Consider the following 19,196-nt stretch of genomic DNA (forward strand, 5'->3'; position numbering starts at 1 on the left):
AACTTTTTGCCTACTTATTTATTATTTATTAGATTTTTAAACCGCCCCACATCGTGAGCTCAGGGAAGCAAACAACAGTAAACCAAGGTACAAACATAAGATTTAAACAATCAAAACCATTAGAAACCAATCCATTTCCATTTCTATTCACATGGCGTCCTAAACCAGATTAAAAGCCACCTTCAAGAAGGGGTTAGATAAAAATATGGAGCAGAGGTCCATCAGTGGCTATTAGCCACAGTGTGTGTGTGTGTGTGTGTGTATATATATATATATATATATATATATATATATATATATATTTGGCCGCTGTGTGACACAGAATGTTGGACTGGATGGGCCATTGGCCTGATCTAACATGGCTTCTCTTATGTTCTTATGTTCTTAAAATTCTAACACCCCACCCCCCCACGGTGGTGGGGAAAGAGAGGAATTAAACCAGGCCGGATGGAGCCACTGCTGTCCTCAAATGCAAGCCTGGTGGAAGATTATTTAGGAAGCTGACAAAAGCCTTGTTTTTGGCTTCCCAGTGCTGTTACTGACATCTAGCGGCAAGGTGTAAGGAATGTCAGCAGAGAGATAAAGATGGGCATCAGCCCCACCAATGGTTGCTTGCTGCTGTTGCAGGGGTAGGAAAACTCCTTGGAGGAAAGCACCACCTTGGGCGAAACAATTCTGCAGGATCTGATCCAATATTCTCTTTTAATATACTTCTCCATTTTACACGCAAATATGCACATGTAACTGGAAGAAAAAAACAAAGCCCATGAGCAGGGGTGGAATTCTAGCAGGAGCTCCTCTGCATATTAGGCCACACACCCCTGATGTAGCCAATCCTCTTGGAGCTTACAGTAGGCCTTGTAAGAGCCCTGTAAGCTCTTGGAGGATTGGCTCCACCGGGGGTGTGTGGCCTAATATGCAAAGGAGCTCCGGCTACCAAAAAAAAGCCCTGGCAACAGGACAGTAAGCAGTCTGGCAATCCTGGGTTTCTCCGCACCCTTTACCTGCCTTCTAGAAGCTCTGGGGAGTTGCAACTTTAATCCCAAATTCTGGCCATCTGGAACTGTTTTGATTAGAAATTGTACTGTGTTTTAATATTAATTTAAATTAACTGATGCAGAGTGTTGTTTTTGTCTCGATGTAAGCTGCCCTGATCCCTGTTCACAGGGAAGGGCAGCCAAAAAAGTCTAAATAGCAAATCAGTTATAAAGAAATAAAACAGCATCTCTGATGTCTGCGGTTATCTCGTAGCTGCTTCTCACCCGCCTGAGCTCTGACAAGCAAAATATCCCTTCCTGATATCCTACCCACCTGGAGCAGCCACACCAAGGTTTTCCCAGGCCACCTGGGGAAAATCTCTCCATGGATGGCCAGGGCAGGCCTTGCACGGCTTGGGTGCTCAGGCTACCTCCCCACAACCCCTGGAAGGCCTCCCACCACCCACCCCAACTCTCCCTTCTGGCTCCCGGCAGTGGGGGCACATAAGAGAGGGAAGCACGTGTAACCCCCCCCCCCCCTCATCCTGGTCTGACTGAGGGGAGCTGGGGGCAGGGCTTAGCTGCTGATGAATGGATGGCTGCCCTCCCTCCCCCAGCACTCTCAATGAAAAGCAGAAGACTTTTCCTTTCAAAGCGGAGGGGGAGATGGGGGGAGCAGGCACGGGGGGGGGGATGGCAATGCGCTCCTGGAGCATTGCTTCAAGGAGCTCCACCCCCAACTGATTCCTGAACGTAAGTAACATCACGTTCCCCCTTTCTGGCCGCTCCTACTTATTACCCATTACCTGATATGCTTGTTCTTCATTGGGGTTCAGCCTCCTTAGTTTCTGGCTGTTCTGCTGCTTTAGCTTGATCTGAGGCTTCCGGCTGAGCTGGGCCTTCTGCCTGATCAGGGGCTTCTACGTGAGCCGAGTCTTCCACCTGATCCAAAGTTTCTTGCTGAGCTGATCCTTCCGCTTGCTCTGAGGCTTCCGGCTGAGCTGAGCCTTCCGCATGATCCGAAGCTTCCGGTTGAGCTGAGCCTTCCGCTTGATCTGAGGTCTCAGTCTTTATAACTACCTCAATGGAGGATTTGTGTTCAACTCCCTCGCCGGGAGGGTGGCTGTCTTCTAGCTGGTCAGACGCTGGCGGTGCTGGTTCAAAAGCATTCAACCGCTTTTCCATCACGTCATGAATTAAGCCTGCAAAAGGAGTTTTGTTACACTGAGTTCAAGTCAACCCAGTATCAAACATCAGGAATTCCCCTAAGATAGCGGCTTCCGAAATGTCTGCTTCTTGAAGGAATGTTTTCCATGCATACATCTGTATGTTTATTTCTTTACAATCAACAAACCCAACGTTTTTCCTCGTTCAGCATCTACCACAACCCTCTTGACAGCATCTGGGCCTCCTTGGCTGTCACCTTGTCCTTTGGCTCAGAGCTGAGATGGCTTTTTAAAAGGGATACACTAGGCGTAGGGTAGCCCTATCCACAGCTATTGATCACAATTGCTAAATGGAACTTCTCTGCATAGTGGAGGTCTACCAGAAACAGCCTTCATGCCTGCTTTGTGGGCATCTCAGAGGCATCTGACTGGATAGAAGTAGGGGGAGTGACTGGATGAATTTCCAGCAAGGATCTTCTGGCATCAGGCCCATAGCTATGATGAGGTCTGGGGGGCAAGCCACTCTATTTAACCCCCCCTTCCCTCTGTAGTGCCCCTCCAATATGCTTCTAATTCATGTGGCCAGCAACAGGACCCAAGGAAAAGGGAGGGAGAGAGAGCACACGAAAGAGCAAGAGAGTATGAGAGAGCATGAGAGCGAAAGCATGAGAGAGTGACAGCGAGAGAGAGAAAGTGAGATAGAAAGCAAGAGAGCGACAGCAAGAGAGAGAGCATGAGACAGCAATAGTGCAAGAGAGAGTGAGACAGAAAGTGAGAGAGAGATGTAGTCACTGCTACAAACTTTTCTAAGTGCCAAAAACCGTAGTGGGGTTGGAGGAGCATTCTTGAATTTCAGCCATCTTTCCTTATCAACAAGGAGAGGAAAGCCTGAAGGCACAAGAAGGATGAACCCACACAGATGGCCAAAATGCCAATCATCTGTTTTGCTGAAGACACCACATTGTCAGACACGCCTCGGGTTGCCAGGCCTCCTGCCAGCCAATGGTCTCCAATGACAATTGCCTCTTCCGACCTATGAACTTTCTATAGGGAAAGTGTTGCAAAGGAGAAACCTGGATGCAAATATGTATATGGTTGGATTAAGATTTCTTTCCAGGAAGATTGCTTTCCAACTGTCTGCATGGACGAACGTACCACACAGAAGCAAGCTCAATGTGATTGTATGTACAGTTGTACTGAGTGGACACATGATCACTGTGCATCCAGCTAGGAGGAGGAGGAGGAGATGATGATGATATTGGATTTATACTCTACCCTTCCCTCTGAATCTCAGCGTCTCAGAGTGGCTCACAATCTTCTTTATCTTCTTCCCCCTGTGAGGTGGGTGGGGCTGAGAGAGCTCTCCCAGAAGCTGCCCTTCCAAGGACAGCTCTGCAAGAGCTATGGTTGACCTGAGGCCATTCCAGCAGCTGCAAGTGGAGGAGCGGGGAATCAAACCCGGTTCTCTAATATAAGAATCCGCGCACTGAACCACTACACCAAACTGACTCTCTCAAAATCTGAATAGCTAGATTTGATTCCAGCAGTACCTTAGAAATGAATAAGGGTTTTGGGGCATAGGCTTTTGAGAATCAAAGGTCCCTGAGCTTTGACTCTGGAAAACTTATAACCCCAAAATCTTGTGGCTCTAATAAATTACTGGACTGGAATCTAACCGTTCTTCGGCAGACCAACATGGCTGTCTTCTAGAATTAATTTGAGAAATTCTTTGAATGATACAGAAATTAAGGGGATGCTGCATAAATGAGAGGAGCCCCGTGGCACAGAGTGGTAAAGCTGCAGTACTGCAGTCCAAGCTCTGCTCATGACCTGAATTTGATCCCGGTGGAAGCTGGTTTTGGGTAGCCTGCTTGAGGTTGACTCAGCCTTCTATCTTTCCTAGGTTGGTCAAATGAGTACCTAGCTTGCTGGGGGGAAAGTGTAGATGACTGGGGAAGGCAATGACAAACCACCCTGTAACAAAAAGCCTGCCAAGAAAACATCGTGATGTGACATCACCCCATAGTAGGAAATGACTGGTGCTTGCACAGGGGATTACCTTTACTTTAAAGAGCCCCATGGTGCAGAGTGGTAAACTGCAGTACTGCAATCCTGTTATTTTGGTCTTATTGTATTGTTTTAAATTTGACTTGTTGCCTTTATTGTTTAATCTATGTTGTGATCCACCCTGAGCCCGTTATGGGAAAGGGCCAAATATACGTTTTCGAAATAAATAAATAAATAAATAAATAAATAAATAAATAAATAAATAAATAAATAAATAAAAAAATAAATAAAAAAAATGAATCCAAGCTCTGCTCACAACCTGAGCTCGATCCTGACTGAAGCTGGGTTCAGTTAGCTGGCTCAGGTTGACTCAGCCTTCCATCCTTGGTAAAATGAGTACCCAGCTTGCTGGGGGTAAAGCGCAGATGACTGAGGAAGGCAATGGCAAACGACCCCATAACGAAAAGTCTATCATGAAAACGTCATGATGTGACATCACCCCATGGGTCGGTAATGACTCGGCGCTTGCACAGGGGACTACCTTTACCCTTTATACTGCATAAATAAGAGTTCTGTAATGATGGGAAATGGAGTCTTCCTGAAATATTAACCATAGTTTATTACCTAAGCTTTAGTTCAGAGAATTTATAATCCACTGGTTAATTTGTTTTGAAAACGGCAAAGAAACTAATCTCCCAACAGCAGTAGAAAACGGAGTTTAACTTACTGTCCATCAGGATTCCTCCCAGAATCCTCTTCTCTATGATCTCTTCTACGTTGTCCATCACCCACGGTAAGTATCCAATTTCGATATCTGCGCAATGCAAGAAAACAGAATGTGAACCCAATTATTTTAATCAAAGTTCCTGACAGTACTATACAGCAGCAAGGCGTTGGGTGAAATGAAAGTCCTTCAGAACTGGAGACAACTGTCAGCACCCAGAGAACTGGCCCTCATATGCTGCAAGGGTGCTTCAAAACCAGTTGTCAAGGATAAATGCAGAATATAATGGGTTTCATCCTGCAGATCTGGTACAAGGGTCCATCCCCTGAAGTGAGAGGCTCTTTCTTCAGGAGAAGGCTCTTTACATTAAAGGACAGCACCCTACAACAGAGCAGCAGGATTTGACCCAAATATTCCAAGTTCATTTAAACACATGACAATGTAGACTATATCTGACCCATGGTGCAGAGTGGTAAGCTGCAGTACTGCACAGAGTGGTAAGCTGCAGTACCCCACGGATCTGTGTTCGGTTTTAGAGAAGCCAAAGCATGGTTTTCTCTCAGTTTGTGAGGTTGAACCTGGGATCTTCTGGATGCGAATCAAGAGCTCTGTTGTGGAGACAGAACCACCCAGGGGGGTGGGGGAACAGAGAATACCAGGGTTGTAACGTGGAGGCAGGCAATGGCAAATTACCTTAGAACACCTCTTGCCTTGAAAACCTCATGGGGTCGCTCTACATAAGTCAGCTGTGGCTTGACAGCAAAAAAAAAAAAAGCAAGTGCCATCCAGGGAGCTGGATAAGTTGTCCATCTAATCCAGCTGCTGCCTCTCCTGACAGGTGGTGGCTCCCCAAGTTCTCTGGCAGAGAAAGGTCTCCCTCTGAGCCTGAGACCGATGTTTAAACTGGAAGTGAACATGGGACTTTAAGCACACACACAAAAAAAGTATTCTACCAGCCCGCCAATTTTGCCTTTGCAACCGTTAAACTACTTCATTTCGGAACGGGGCGGGAATAGCTGCAAGAATTAATGTTCAGTTGTGGAATTTGGAGAAAACTGTTTTGCAATTTCTTATGTGAAGCTGCAGGCACTGCGTGTGGCAACTGGTGTGTTTTCACTGGTGACATCCTGTGGACATTCAAACTGGTGGGAGGCAATCTTCCCCCACTTTCTTGTTCCCCCCAGCAGACTCCTGTGACCCCCTGACACTCAGGTCAGGAGAGGTACAGTGAAGGTGTGTGTGCAGAAAAGCTCTCCGTCCTGGAATTCACTCCAGTCAGCACTTGTGGACTTCCCAAGCAGTCTCCCTTGCACTGAAGGCAGTCTCCATTTCAGCACTGACCATTTCAGCATTTAGATCAGAGATTCCCAACACAGAGCCCAACACAGTAGCACCATGGGGTCTGCCAACTCCTTTCCTGGTTCCCAGCAATTGTTTTTAGAAAGTGGGTGGGCCCAGATGAGGCTCTTTCCCAGCAGGGCTTCTGATTGGCCAATGGAGAGCCAACCAGCTGTGCAGATTAGAATAACACTGCCGCTACAGTGTTGGTTTTATTCTCTTTTCTAGTGTGTTTTTTCAAACTACCCCTCTACTCCCCTGCACTTGGGCTTATTCTGAGTGGTTGGCTCCACCTCCTGTGGCAGCCATTTTGTGGTTGCACCCGCCACACTGTCAAAATTCCAAAGGTGCCCACAGGCTCGAAAAGGTTGGTGGCTCCTGTTTTAGATCAAACCAGGAGGTTCCTTCATATTGTCACGCACCTCTTTCCACTGGATCGAAGAAGTACCCGCTATCCCGAAGACTACCGAAGACAGAAGGAATAAGGTCAGACAGGTACCGCTGAGCAAATGCCCGAGCTGCAATTTTCTCAGAGGTCTCTCTCTGCTTCTGTAGGAATTCCAGTTGCTGTTTCTTACGGCGGTTCTGTAAAGAACGACAACACGGGATGCCTCTTTAGAAACAATGATCAGTGTCAACAGTTCCACCTCCCCTGGCCCCACAAACACGGGGGAGTCCATGCAAGTCTGGTCTAAAGTTCTCGACTTGGATCCCAAAGATCTCTTCCACTTGCTGCAGCTTGGAGATCCTCATGCATTGGGGAAGGTGCCTTGCACCAGAGAACTGTGCTACTGGCAGCAACTGGATTCGTGGGATCTAACCCATTTTCTGCCTCAAGTGAATTAAAAAACCCGCCACCTCTGTCTATGCAAGGTGAGGCTGCAGGTAGGATCCCAAAACTGGTTCAAAGCACAGGCGAGAGGAGCTTCCCTCTACACTCAGATGAAATTGCACCCTCCAGACAATGGACTTGCTCGGTTACCTCTTTACAATAGACTGATTTTTCTAATCGGGTTAATCTGATTGACCTGTTACCCTGTTGAAAAGCAACTCTCCGCCGTGTTAGAACCACAGTTACCTTCTCCTCCCGATGGCGTCTCTCCTGCTCCTCCAGGCGCTGCACCTCCGCAAGCTCTGCACGGCGCAGTTCGTGGAAGGCATACTGGTGCGCCCGCAGGTTGGCCAGCTCCTCCTCCTCCATGACTTCCAGGAGAGCCTGCTCGATGGTCTTCCCGACCAAAACTTCAAGCATCGGCCTGACTTCAATGTCGAAATCAAACAGCTGAGAAAGGAGGGAAAAGGAAGAGAACCAGTTGATAGCCCTGATGTGGAAGGCTACATTAGTCATGCCTCTTCAGGGCCGGACTAGGTGATTGCCTAGGGCGCCGGCCTTCTGGAGGCACCAAATTGGGTACCCCCCCCCCACGTGACTCGATGACATTATCAATGCAAGGGGGGAGGGCACCAGAAGTTAGCTTTGCCTACGGTGCCAGAAAGTGTCAGGCTGGCCCTGTGCCTTATCAAAAGAAGAGATTGGATTTATACCCCGCCCTTCGCTAACTAAAGGAGTCTCAGAGCGGCTTACACATCTCCTTTTCCCTTCCCCTCCCCACAACAGACACCCTGCGGGGAAGGTGGGGCTGAAAGAGCTCTGACAGAAACTGCTCTTGAGCACATCAGCCTTGAGAAAACTTGCGGCTGACCCAAGTTCACATCAGCAGGTGTATGTGGAGGAGTGGGGAATCAAACCTAGTTCTCCCAGAGAACAGTCCGCACACTCAGCCACTACACCAAACTGACTCTCGGAATCTTGGAAGATACTGGAAGCTAAGCAGGGTCCACCAAGGCAGTCCAGGGTTGCTATGCAGAGGCAGGCAATGGTAAGTTAACTCTGAATATCCTTTGCTTTTATATATTATCCATTTGCTACGTCTGAAGACAGACAGACAGACTAGCACTACACGAATGTAGAAAATTCAAAATGTATAGAATTCCTTGAATGCAGAAAACTAGCATAGAAGAAGAAGAAGAAGATATTGGATTTATATCCCGCCCTCCACTCCGAAGAGTCTCAGAGCGGCTTACAATCTCCTTTACCTTCCTCCCCCACAACAAACACCCTGTGAGGTGGGTGGGGCTGGAGAGGGCTCTCACAGCAGCTTCCCCTTTCAAGGACAACCTCTGCCAGAGCTATGGCTGACCCAAGGCCATTCCAGCAGGTGCAAGTGGAGGAGTGGGGAATCAAACCCGGTTCTCCCAGATAAGAGTCTGCACACTTAACCACTACACCAAAATGGCTCTCCCTTACACATAGCCCTTACACATAGGTCTAGAGGAGTCCCCAACGTGGTGCTCATGGCTGTCATGGTACCCACGACACCTTTTCTGGCACTTTGCAACTGTTTTTAGGAATTGGGTGGTGCCAGGTAGGGCTTTTGCCCAGCAAGGTTTCTGATTGATTATTGGAGATCTGATAGGCTTGGCAGGTCTTCCAAAAATGTTGCTTTGGCAGCAGCTACCAGCACCACGCAAGGATCTACATTCTGCTACTGAAGCTAAGTGGTGGCAATCATTTTGTGGCTGGCTCCGCCTCCTACGGCAGCCATTTTGCGGCAGCCATTTTATTGCTACACCATGTCGGAATTCCAAATGTGCCCACAGGCTCAAAAACGTTGAGGGAGGTTGATCTAGTATGTCAGCGACAAGGGTTCCAGCTCAGTCGTCTCCCTCTTACGGTTATTATCTGGAGGGATTCGGGTGTACATCTGTTGTATTCTAATCTTAACTACCAGAATTTCCTATTGGGGTCAGCCCAAAGGATCCTCTCCCAAGTTCCTGCTGATTTGAAATTGCTCTTCCCCCCTACTCTGGGATTGTAATACCTCTCCTTCCAATATTTGAGTGGCCACATCTCGACCAGACTTTGCGGGAATGAAGAGGGGTGTCGCCGGTCGGTCCAAGAACGCATCCGTTTGACATTCCACATCGACTTCCACAATGCGGTCAGCAAGCTCTTCCAGATATAATTCTGAAAAGGGGGCACAACCACATTTTGCATATCTTGGTTTCCTCTGTTGGCTACACACATTACCAGGGGTATCAAACATGAAGCCTGGGGGCGGAATTAGGCCCCTGAGCAACTGGCTATCATCTGCTTCCTTCTCCCTCTCTCTTGCTTCCTTCTGCATAACAGCTTGCTTTGCCAGGTTTGCTCACTCACACAGGCTACAGAGCAAAACCTCTATTTTCTCCATTAACTGAGGTTCCTCCCCTTCCTGGTCCCCTGGGAAAGGAAGAAAAGAGGCAAAGCTTCCTTTGCCCAGTTCCCTGGATCGAATGGGAGAGATACAAAGAAAGCACCTTTAAGAGCAACAAGTGCTAATGCTTTAAGCATGTTTTATTTTAAATTTAAAAGAATCTTTAATTATGAACATAAGAACATAAGAGAAGCCATGTTGGATCAGGCCAACGGCCCATCCAGTCCAACACTCTGTATCACACAGTGGCCAATAATATATATACACACATACACACACACACACTGTGGCTAATAGCCACTGATGGACCTCTGCTCCATATTTTTATCTAAACCCCTCTTGAAGCTGGCTATGCCTGTAGCCGCCACCACCTCCTGCAGCAGTGAATTCCACATGTTAATCACCCTTTGGGTGAAGAAGTACCTCCTTTTATCCATTCTAACCCGACTGCTCAGCAATTTCATTGAATTCCCACGAGTTCTTGTATTGTGAGAAAGGGAGAAAAGTACTTCTTTCTCTACCTTCTCCATCCCATGCATAATCTTGTAAACCTCTATCATGTCACCCCGCAGTCGACGTTTCTCCAAGCTAAAGAGCCCCAAGCATTTTAACCTTTCTTCATAGGGAAAGTGTTCCAAACCTGTAATCATTCTAGTTGCCCTTTCTGCACTTTTTCCAATGCTATAATATCCTTTTTGAGGTGCGGTGACCAGAATTGCACACAGTATTCCAAATGAGACCGCACCATCAATTTATACAGGGGCATTATGATACTGGCTGATTTGTTTTCAATTCCCTTCCTAATAATACCCAGCATGGCATTGGCCTTTTTTATTGCAATCGCACACTGTCTTGACATTTTCAGTGAGTTATCTACCATGACCCCAAGATCTCTCTCTTGGTCAGTCTCTGCCAGTTCACACCCCATCAACTTGTATTTGCATCTGGGATTCTTGGCCCCAATGTGCATTACTTTGCACTTGGCCACACTGAACCTCATCTGCCACGTTGACGCCCACTCACCCAGCCTCAAGAGATTCCTTTGGAGTTCCTCACAATCCTCTCTGGTTCTTACCACCCTGAACAATTTAGTGTCATCCGCAAACTTGGCCACTTCACTGCTTACTCTCAACTCCAAATCATTTATGAACAAGTTAAAGAGCATGGGACCCAGTACCGAGCCCTGCGGCACTAAACTGCTTACCGTCCGCCACTGCGAAGACTGCCCATTTATACTCACTCTCTGCTTCCTATTACTCAGCCAGTTTTTGATCCACAAGAGGACCTGTCCTTTTACTCCATGACTCTCGAGCTTACTAAGGAGCCTTTGATGAGGAACTTTATCAAAAGCTTTCTGGAAGTCAAGGTAAACAATATCTATCGGGTCTCCTTTGTCCACTTGTTTGCTCACCCCCTCAAAAAAATGTAACAGGTTAGTGAGGAAAGATCTTCCCTTACAGAACCCATGCTGAGTCTTCCTCAATAACTCGTGTTCATCAATGTGCCTACTCATTCTGTCCTTGATAATAGTTTCTACCAACTTTCCCGGTATTGAAGTCAGACTGACTGGCCTGTAGTTACCCGGATCTCCTCTGGAACCCCTTTTAAAGATGGGGGTGACATTTGCTACCTTCCAGTCCTCAGGAACGGAGGCAGATGTCAATGAAAGATTACATATTTTTGTCAGAAGATCCACAAGTTCAACTTTGAGTTCTTTCAGAACTCTTGGATGTATGCCATCCGGACTTGCTGACTTATTAGTTTTTAATTCGTCCATCAGTTGTAGGACCTCCTCTCTTGTCACCTCAATCTGGCTCAGGTCTTTCCACACCCCTTCCAATAGAAGTGGTTCCAGAGCAGGCAAACACTTCTCATCTTCCACAGTGAAGACGGAGGCAAAAAATTCATTCAGCTTCTCAGCCATTTCCTCAGCCGCCCTGAGACACTTCGGTGCGAAGGGCGGGGTATAAATCCCAATATAAATAATATAAATAAATAAATAAATTATCCTCCCTCAGTAATTCTTTTACCCCATGGTCATCCAAGGGCCCCACTGCCTCCCTGACTGGTTTCCTGCTTCTAATATATTTGAAGAAATTTTTATTGTTGGTCTTTATGTTTGTCTGTGCCCTTTATAAAGTTTGTATTTCCACTACTTGCATTACATTTTATGACACACATGCCCTCCCTGCCCTGACAGAGTCTCATTTATGTCAAATCCGGCCTTCATTACAAATGAGTTCATCACCCCTGTAGATCATAAACTGATTCAATTCAACAGGGGTTGGATCCTATTACTCCCACTGATGGAGCCTCTAGCCCCCTTCCACCAAACCTTCCCCCTTCCGTCTACAAAGAACAACTTTTTCGCCATCCACAGAAGCCTTTTTCCATCGGAAAGAGTCAGTCCCCACTAAAGAATGCTGAAGGAAGATGCAGTGGAAAAAAGTTATAGGATCTGCTCATTCCAGCTATTCATGGTGCGCGCAACATGGTGTTGGCTATGGAATGGGAAGGCCGGGGTAGTTCCAGAAGGGGGTAGAAACTGGGCATTTGTCAGGACCCTGAGACCAACTGCAAACACTACTGCTATCCCTTCTGATGGGTCATCTGAGAAGCACTGAGAGGGCTCTTGGCTCATGACCTGTATCTATTTCAACTTCAATTGGAGTCATCAAAAAGGGACTTGCACAAGGTTGTCCCCAAATCCTGAAAGTGACACAGTTCCCACATGTCACTATGAACTGCCCGGGGAATGGAAAGGCTGAACTGTAATGTGTACACTACCCGCCCCCCCCCCTCCCCACACACACTCTTTACACCAAAGGGATGGAAGCACCATCAGGACATCTTAAATGCATTCCAGCATGGCTCATTGTGAACAGAAGGACGACCACAGTGAGGTAGTGCCTCTCCCCAGTGAATTTCCACTGGACCACCCAGCATTTCCTGGTCACTGAGACGCTTGCAACAAATGTTGGGCCAAGTTTGGGCTTGACCTGATCTAAACAGAAAGGGCTTCCCGAGTGCTCGGCGTGCTTCCGGAACAACAGCAAAGTTATCCTTGCACCGGCCTTGCATATCCTTGTCCCCAGGTCTTTTTTTGTAGCAGGACCTCCTTTGCATATTAGGCCACACACCCCTGATGTAGCCAGTCCTCCTGGAGCTTACAGTAGGCCCTGTACTAAGAGCCCTGTAAGGAATTCTAGCAGGACCTCCTTTGCATATTAGGCCACACCCTCCTAATGTAGCCAATCCTCCTGGAGCTGACAGTAGGCCCTGTACAAAGAGCCCTGTAAGGAATTCTAGCAGGACCTCCTTTGCATATTAGGCCACACACCCTTGATGTAGCCAATCCTCTTGGAGCTTACAGTAGGCCCTGTACTAAGAGCACTGTAAGCTCTTGGAGGATTGGCTACATCAGGGTGGTGTAGCCTAGTATGGCTACATCAAGGGGGGTGTAGCCTAGTATGCAAAAAAAGCCCTGCTTGTCCCAATTTTGCATATGGAGTAACCAAGACAGATGGAATGTGGGGGGGGGGGGAGGAATGTGGTTCCAATCCAGATTCATTCCTGAAGACTCACACTGGATTATACCTGAGGCTTTCCAATGGGGTGGATCCAACCATCCACTAATGAGCCTTCCTCCAAGCCATGTACGTTGCTGAAAGACTTCAATGTTGAGTCAAAAGGGTTGTAAATATTTTGATAGATGATAAACAGGTAGATGACCGCACCCTCCTGATGTAGCCAATCCTCCTGGAGCTTACAGTAGGCCCTGGAAGAAGAGCCCTGGAAGCTCTTGGAGGATTGGCTACATCAGGGGTGTGTGGCCTAATATGCAAAGGAGCTCCTGCTACAAAAAAAGCCCTGGATAGATGGATGGATGGATGGAAAGACAGACAGACAGACAGACTTTGCTCAGTGGCTAGGGGTAGGGGATCCAGCCCACCACTTGTATGGTGCCCTACCCGTCTGCACGCTGATATGCCGCCTGCCCTCCAAAGGGTCTGGGGTTCTTGTCTGCAGCTGTTCTTTGGCACGCTTCCTAGCCAGTGCTTTGCGGTGGGCCTCCCGCTGTTTCTGGAGCTCCACGGGGTCAGGTTCGCCACTCTGGAATGAGATGCAAGGTGGGGTGGGGAATTTCATTCATCCATTTCTTGATTGTCTTTTTCAGATTCCGGAGGACCCTCAACAGCCTACAATGCCATGCCTCGTTAGGTGCAGTGCCCATATCATAAGCCACTTTGAAACACGCAGGCATCTACTATAGAGAAATCTGCTGCTTCAACATAAGGGCCTGGTGCAGGCCTGTAGCTACCGGGGGAAGGGGGCTGTGGGGATCCTGCCCCTAAGAAAGCCTGCTCCCTGCACCCATTTTATTTCTTCATGCCATGTGAATGATGCTCAGATGTAGACTGCCTCTGAACGTGGCGATTCGATTGAAACTATCGTGGTCTAACAGCTCCCATTTATCCAGCCCGTAACTCAGAGCATATAAGAAGATCCCTGCTGCATCGGACAAGAGAGATCCATCAAGTCCAGCAACCTATCTCCCAAGAAGGCTAATCAGATCTGTCACATTATTACTTTGTCCTTCCACCAGGCTAGGTCCATAAACAGGATTTCAAATGTTGGGGGGCATTTAAATTTCTCACTTTAATTAATTTAATTCTTGCCAGGGAGCTGTGCACTGATGCTCTGGTCCTTGGCGGCAGCAGGGCACAGGTGGGGCTTTCTTACTTTCCAAAGGGCCATCCCCCCCCTCCTCCGGTCTCTGAACGGGGAGGATCGACCTCTCACAATCTGCCTGCCTGCCTCCCAGGCAGAGGCAGCAGGAAGGGAAAGCTGTAGGTTGGAGGTCCTGAGTCAGGGGGCCAGGATCCCCACAGCCCCCTTCCCCCGGTAGCTACAGTCCTGCACCAGGCCCTTCAAGAAGAGGCACAGAAGCCAAATCCTTCAGCTGTTACTGTAACTGATGTTTAAAGGCAGACTGGAGGTTCCGTTTAGACCAGGGGTGGCCAAACTTGCTTAATGTAAGAACCACATCGAATAAATGTCAGATGTTTGAGAGGAGCGAGACGGGAAGGAAGGAAATAGATGGGGGGATGGAGAGATGGAAAGAAAGCAACTTTAACTTTAAATGCATTCTCCAAGTTGCTGGCTGGCTTGGCAAAGTGATTAAAAGAGACAAATGCCTTCTCCAAGTTGACTGGCCCTGGTGGGGGCTTCAAGAGCCACACTATATGAGTGAAAGAGCCACATGTGGCTCCCGAGCCACAGTTTGGCCACCCTTGATTTAGACTATGGAGGTGAGCCACCCGGATACTTCTCCAGGAATCTGTCTAACCTCCTTTCAAAACCGGTTTCTGTTACCACTTTCTTATAGCAATGAGTTCCACAAGGTAGCTGTGCAATGTGTAAATCCTTTCTTTATGTCTTCTAAGTGTAGGTTTTTGAGTGATTTCTCCAACTACACAAAGCCAAAGAAGCTGTAAGAACTTAGGACAGTGGAACTTACCCAAGGCAGCACGTGAAGGGCGTAAGTATTGCCCCTGACCACCCGCCTCTCATACATGAGGTTCGCATAGTGGATTGGTTCATCATCCCTGTAGTATTCAAAATAAAGGGTTAAGTGGATGGGTCAAAAAAGAAAATTCAGAGAATCACTTTAGAACCTAAGAAACCTGCTGAAACAGACCAAGACAGTCCACCTTTACCATAATTCCACTTCCCACAGGCTCCAGCCATTATCCCTCTGGCTTTCTGCTCACTTAAGCTTTTTTTTTTTTTTTTGCAGGGGGGGGGGTAGGGTTGATTTGATTGGTTGCCTGCATTTATAGTCTACTCCTCTGGTTAATTTTTAATCATTAGATTGAATGTACACCCGCAGACACACAGATGCTGATTTCCATGCATCCACAGGAGGTTTTGCTTGATTTTATGCTGTTAATTTACTGTTCTAAGTGAAGTCTCAGATTCAGAAGCGATGATTCTGGGAGACAAATTAAACAAATTAATCACTGAAGGATCAGTTCTGGGTAGAAGGTTGCAGCTAAGGAAAGGACGGGGGGGGGGGGGCGGGGAGGGTGACTCTACAAAAGAGGAACAGTTTGTGCAGCCTCTTTTCTCCTTCCAAAAGACAAGTCAAACACTTTTCTTTTCAGGAAAGCCTAAGAGGAGAACAACTGCTTGTGTCCAACACTTCACATTCTCTTTGATGGGCAGCTGCTTGCCTGAGCCTGGAGCAGAGAGACACCTTTTTATTGGAGATACTACAGTCGAACCAGAGATCTTTTGGAGGCAAAGCAGTTGCTCAGCCATGGAAGTATAATCCATCCAGCCCAAAACAATTGTCGATGGTCGCAAGCAAGTGCACTAAACTGCCTTGAAGAGTTAGACCACTGATCTCATTCAGCTCAGTATTGCCTGCTCTGACTGGAAGCAGCTCTCTAGGGCAGGGGTGGCCAAACTTGCTTAATGTAAGAGCCTCCTAGATTAAACATTAGATGTTTGAGAGCCACAAGACAGGAAGGAAGGAAGGAAGGAAGGAAGGAAGGAAGGAAGGAAGGAAGGAAGGAAGGAAGGAAGGAAGGAAGGAAGGAAGGAAGGAAGGAAGGAAGGAAGGAAGGAAGGAAGGAATTGATGGGGGAGGGGGAGGTAGAAAGAAAGCACCTTTAACTTTAAATGCATTCTCCAAGCTGCTGGCTTGCTTGGCTAGAAGTGATTTAAGGAGAGAAATGCCTTCTCCAAGCTGACCAGTGTGGCCTCAGGAGGGTCTCAATCAGGAAAAGGGTCTCCCCAGCATTTCAGATACTTGACCTGGAGACTGAACCTAGAATATTCTATATCAGGGGTGGCTTGGGAGCCACATGTGGCTCTTGAAGCCCCCACGATCCCATCAGCTGGCTTGGAGAATGCATTTCAAGTTAAAGTTGCTTTCTTTCCACCTCTCCCTCCCTCCCTCCCTCCTCCCTGTCTATTTGCCTTCCTTCTTTCCAGCTCTCAAACACCTGACATTCATGTCTTGCAGCTCTCAAACATCTGACATGTATTCTAAATGGCTCTTACGTTAAGCGCATTTGGTAAGCCCTGTTCTACATGAAAAACGCACATCCTACCATTAAGCTTCTGCAGCCTGTTCCTTCATTTCAAGCCAATATGAGTATGGTGAAATATAATCAATCAGCCTAACCTTGCTGCGTGACCTTGGGCCAGTCACGCTCTCTCAGACTAACCTAGCTCATAGGGTTGTTGTGAGGGTAAAATGGAAGAGAAAACTATGTAAGTCACTTTGGGTCCCTCTTGGACAGAAAAGTGGGGTATAAATGAATGAAATAAAACAAGTTCACTGGGTGGCCTTGAGCTCTCAGCCTAAGCAGCCTCACGAGCACCTTTTAAGATCAACAAAAGTACATTCAAGGCAGGAGCTTTTGAACTCTCGCTGGTCTTAAAGGTGCCACTGGACTCACAATTTGTTCTACTGCTTCAGACCAACACGGCTGCCCACCTGGATCCAGCCTCACAGGTTTGTTTGTATGGATAAAATGGAGGGAATTAGAACTGCGTTAGCTGCTGGGGAGAAAGGTGGGTGTATAAATAAAATGCATATATGAATTTGCCTGCCGTGCTAAATCCAGGGCTTTGCTGGTAGCAAAAATTTATTTGCATATTAGGCCACACAACCCTGATGTTGCCAATCCTCCTGGAGCTTACAGGGCTCTTAATACAATTCCTACTGTAAGCTCCAGGAAGATTGGCTACATCAGGGGTGTGTGGCCTAATATGCAAAGGAGTTCCTGCTACAAAAAAAGCCCTGGCAAAATCCATTCCTGTTTCACAACTTATTTTCTTGTATGTTAGCTCTCAGATACTCATGTGGGCAGAGGCGGATTGGCCAGGATGTCAGCTTGCCCCATGGCAAGTGGGCACCCTTAAACATGAGGCAGTATGTTAAAAAATGTTAACGACCTTTTAGTAGCTTGAAAATATAATAGACGTTTCAGTATCATCACTGTAATGCAACTAAAATTTATGTTGTATTTAGGGTTGCCAGCCTCCAGGTGGGGCCTGGGGATCTCCCGCTTTTACAACTGATCTGCAGCTGGCAGAGATCAGCTCCCCTGGAGAAAATGCAATCCAGATTTACATTTAGTATCTACTGTATAATGCCAGTAATATGTACAATATATGAACATATGAAGCTGCCTTCTACTGAATCAGACCCTTGGTCCATCAAAGTCAGTATTGTCTTCTCAGACTGGCAGCGGCTCTCCAGGGTCTCAAGCTGAGGCTTTTCACACCTATTTGCCTGGACCCTTTTTTGGAGATGCCAGGGATTGAACCTGGGATCTTCTGCTTACCAAGCAGATGCTCTACCACTGAGCCACCGTCCCTCACCTGACTGGAGCGGCTCTCCAGGGTCTCAAGCTGAGGTTTTTCACACCTATTTGCCTGGACCCTTTTTTGGAGATGCCGGGGATTGAACCTGGGACCTTCTGCTTCCCAAGCAGATGCTCTACCACTGAGCCACCGTCCCTCACCTGACTGGAGCAGCTCTCCAGGGTCTCAAGCTGAGGTTTTTCACACCTATTTGCCTGGACCCTTTTCTTGGAGATGCCAGGGATTGAACCTGGGACCTTCTTCTTCCCAAGCAGATGCTTTACCACTGAGCCACCGCACACTATAATTACATATATATGTAGCAAAATATATGTATAATTACATATATATGTAGCAAAAGTTTTAATTGTACCTTTTTACCACGTTTTGGAAATTTTATTTATTTCTTATAAAAATTAAACGAGAGCCTTATTGTTGTGGGAGGGCCCCCTATGTCTCCTGGCAACCATTATTTTTAGACCCAGTTCGCCACTGCATGTGGGGTCCCCTTCTGGGATTCTTTGTTTCAAAGAAAATGACCCCGCCCTCCACCACAACCCCCACCTCTCAAAAAAAGAAAGACAAGGACCTCCTCCCCTTTCTTTATCTCTGCATTTTGCAAAAAAAACCCCAAACCCCTAAGCTGGGCACTGAGCTGTCTCTGGGATTCCTTTCCCTTTGGCCTGTCCTCTAGCAGTACTCACAGTTCCGTGGCATCCAGGGGCCGGCGGTATCGCCGCCTGGCGGGCACGGCCCGGGGCCGGCTGCAGTAGGAATAGGTCCCGGCAGGCGCTGCAGCCGCTTCTTCGCGGGCGAGGAGCACCGACGGGGAGGCCATGCTGGCTCAATGAGCCGGCCCCGGGACGCAGAGGCCTAGCTCGCAGGCTTGGGGAAGGATCCTCCTTGGCAACCGTTGCCAAGGGAGACCAAGTTTGCTCCCCCGGCAGCCGTTGCCAAGTAAACTGATCCTGGGGCCTACCAGCAGGGCCTGCAGGCTGCCTTCAACTGGGCTTTCTGACGTTTACCCAAAAGGCGGGGGGGGGGGGGGGAGGTGAATTCATGAGGGCTTAAAAAAAAAAAGTTCAGGAAAAAATTACAAGGCAAGTCAAAGGACTCATAGCCAGGCCTTGAATTCAGCAGGAGCTCACAGGAGCACACCTTCTGAACCTTTCTGAGGGTTCCCCCTCCTCCCCCTCCTCACCTATCTACCTACCTTGTCCACTGAATAGTAGGTACAGCCGCATAACAATCCCTGGATGAGCTCCACCACCGGTTTTTCTACAAAAACGGCCCCTGCTCATACCTGATGTTCCTTCTAAGCTGCAGAGTCTTGTGAGCAAAAGTT

General features: G+C 47.7%; 1 protein-coding gene across 1 annotated transcript; it reads right to left on the reverse strand.

Annotated features, from left to right (window-relative positions):
• Nucleotides 1–1,799: 1,799 nt before the first annotated feature.
• On the reverse strand, nucleotides 1,800–18,689 carry LOC132567406 (radial spoke head protein 3 homolog B-like). Its single transcript, XM_060233080.1, has 8 exons — nucleotides 18,556–18,689; nucleotides 14,991–15,078; nucleotides 13,441–13,582; nucleotides 9,095–9,240; nucleotides 7,291–7,494; nucleotides 6,635–6,797; nucleotides 4,878–4,964; nucleotides 1,800–2,179 (listed from the first exon to the last, which is right to left on the reverse strand). Exons 1-8 carry the CDS (start codon nucleotides 18,687–18,689, stop codon nucleotides 1,800–1,802), a joined length of 1,344 nt encoding a protein of 447 aa, XP_060089063.1.
• Nucleotides 18,690–19,196: the final 507 nt, after the last annotated feature.

The sequence above is a fragment of the Heteronotia binoei genome, chromosome 2, assembly GCF_032191835.1.
Source record: "Heteronotia binoei isolate CCM8104 ecotype False Entrance Well chromosome 2, APGP_CSIRO_Hbin_v1, whole genome shotgun sequence".
Classification (NCBI taxonomy): Eukaryota; Metazoa; Chordata; class Lepidosauria; order Squamata; family Gekkonidae; genus Heteronotia; species Heteronotia binoei.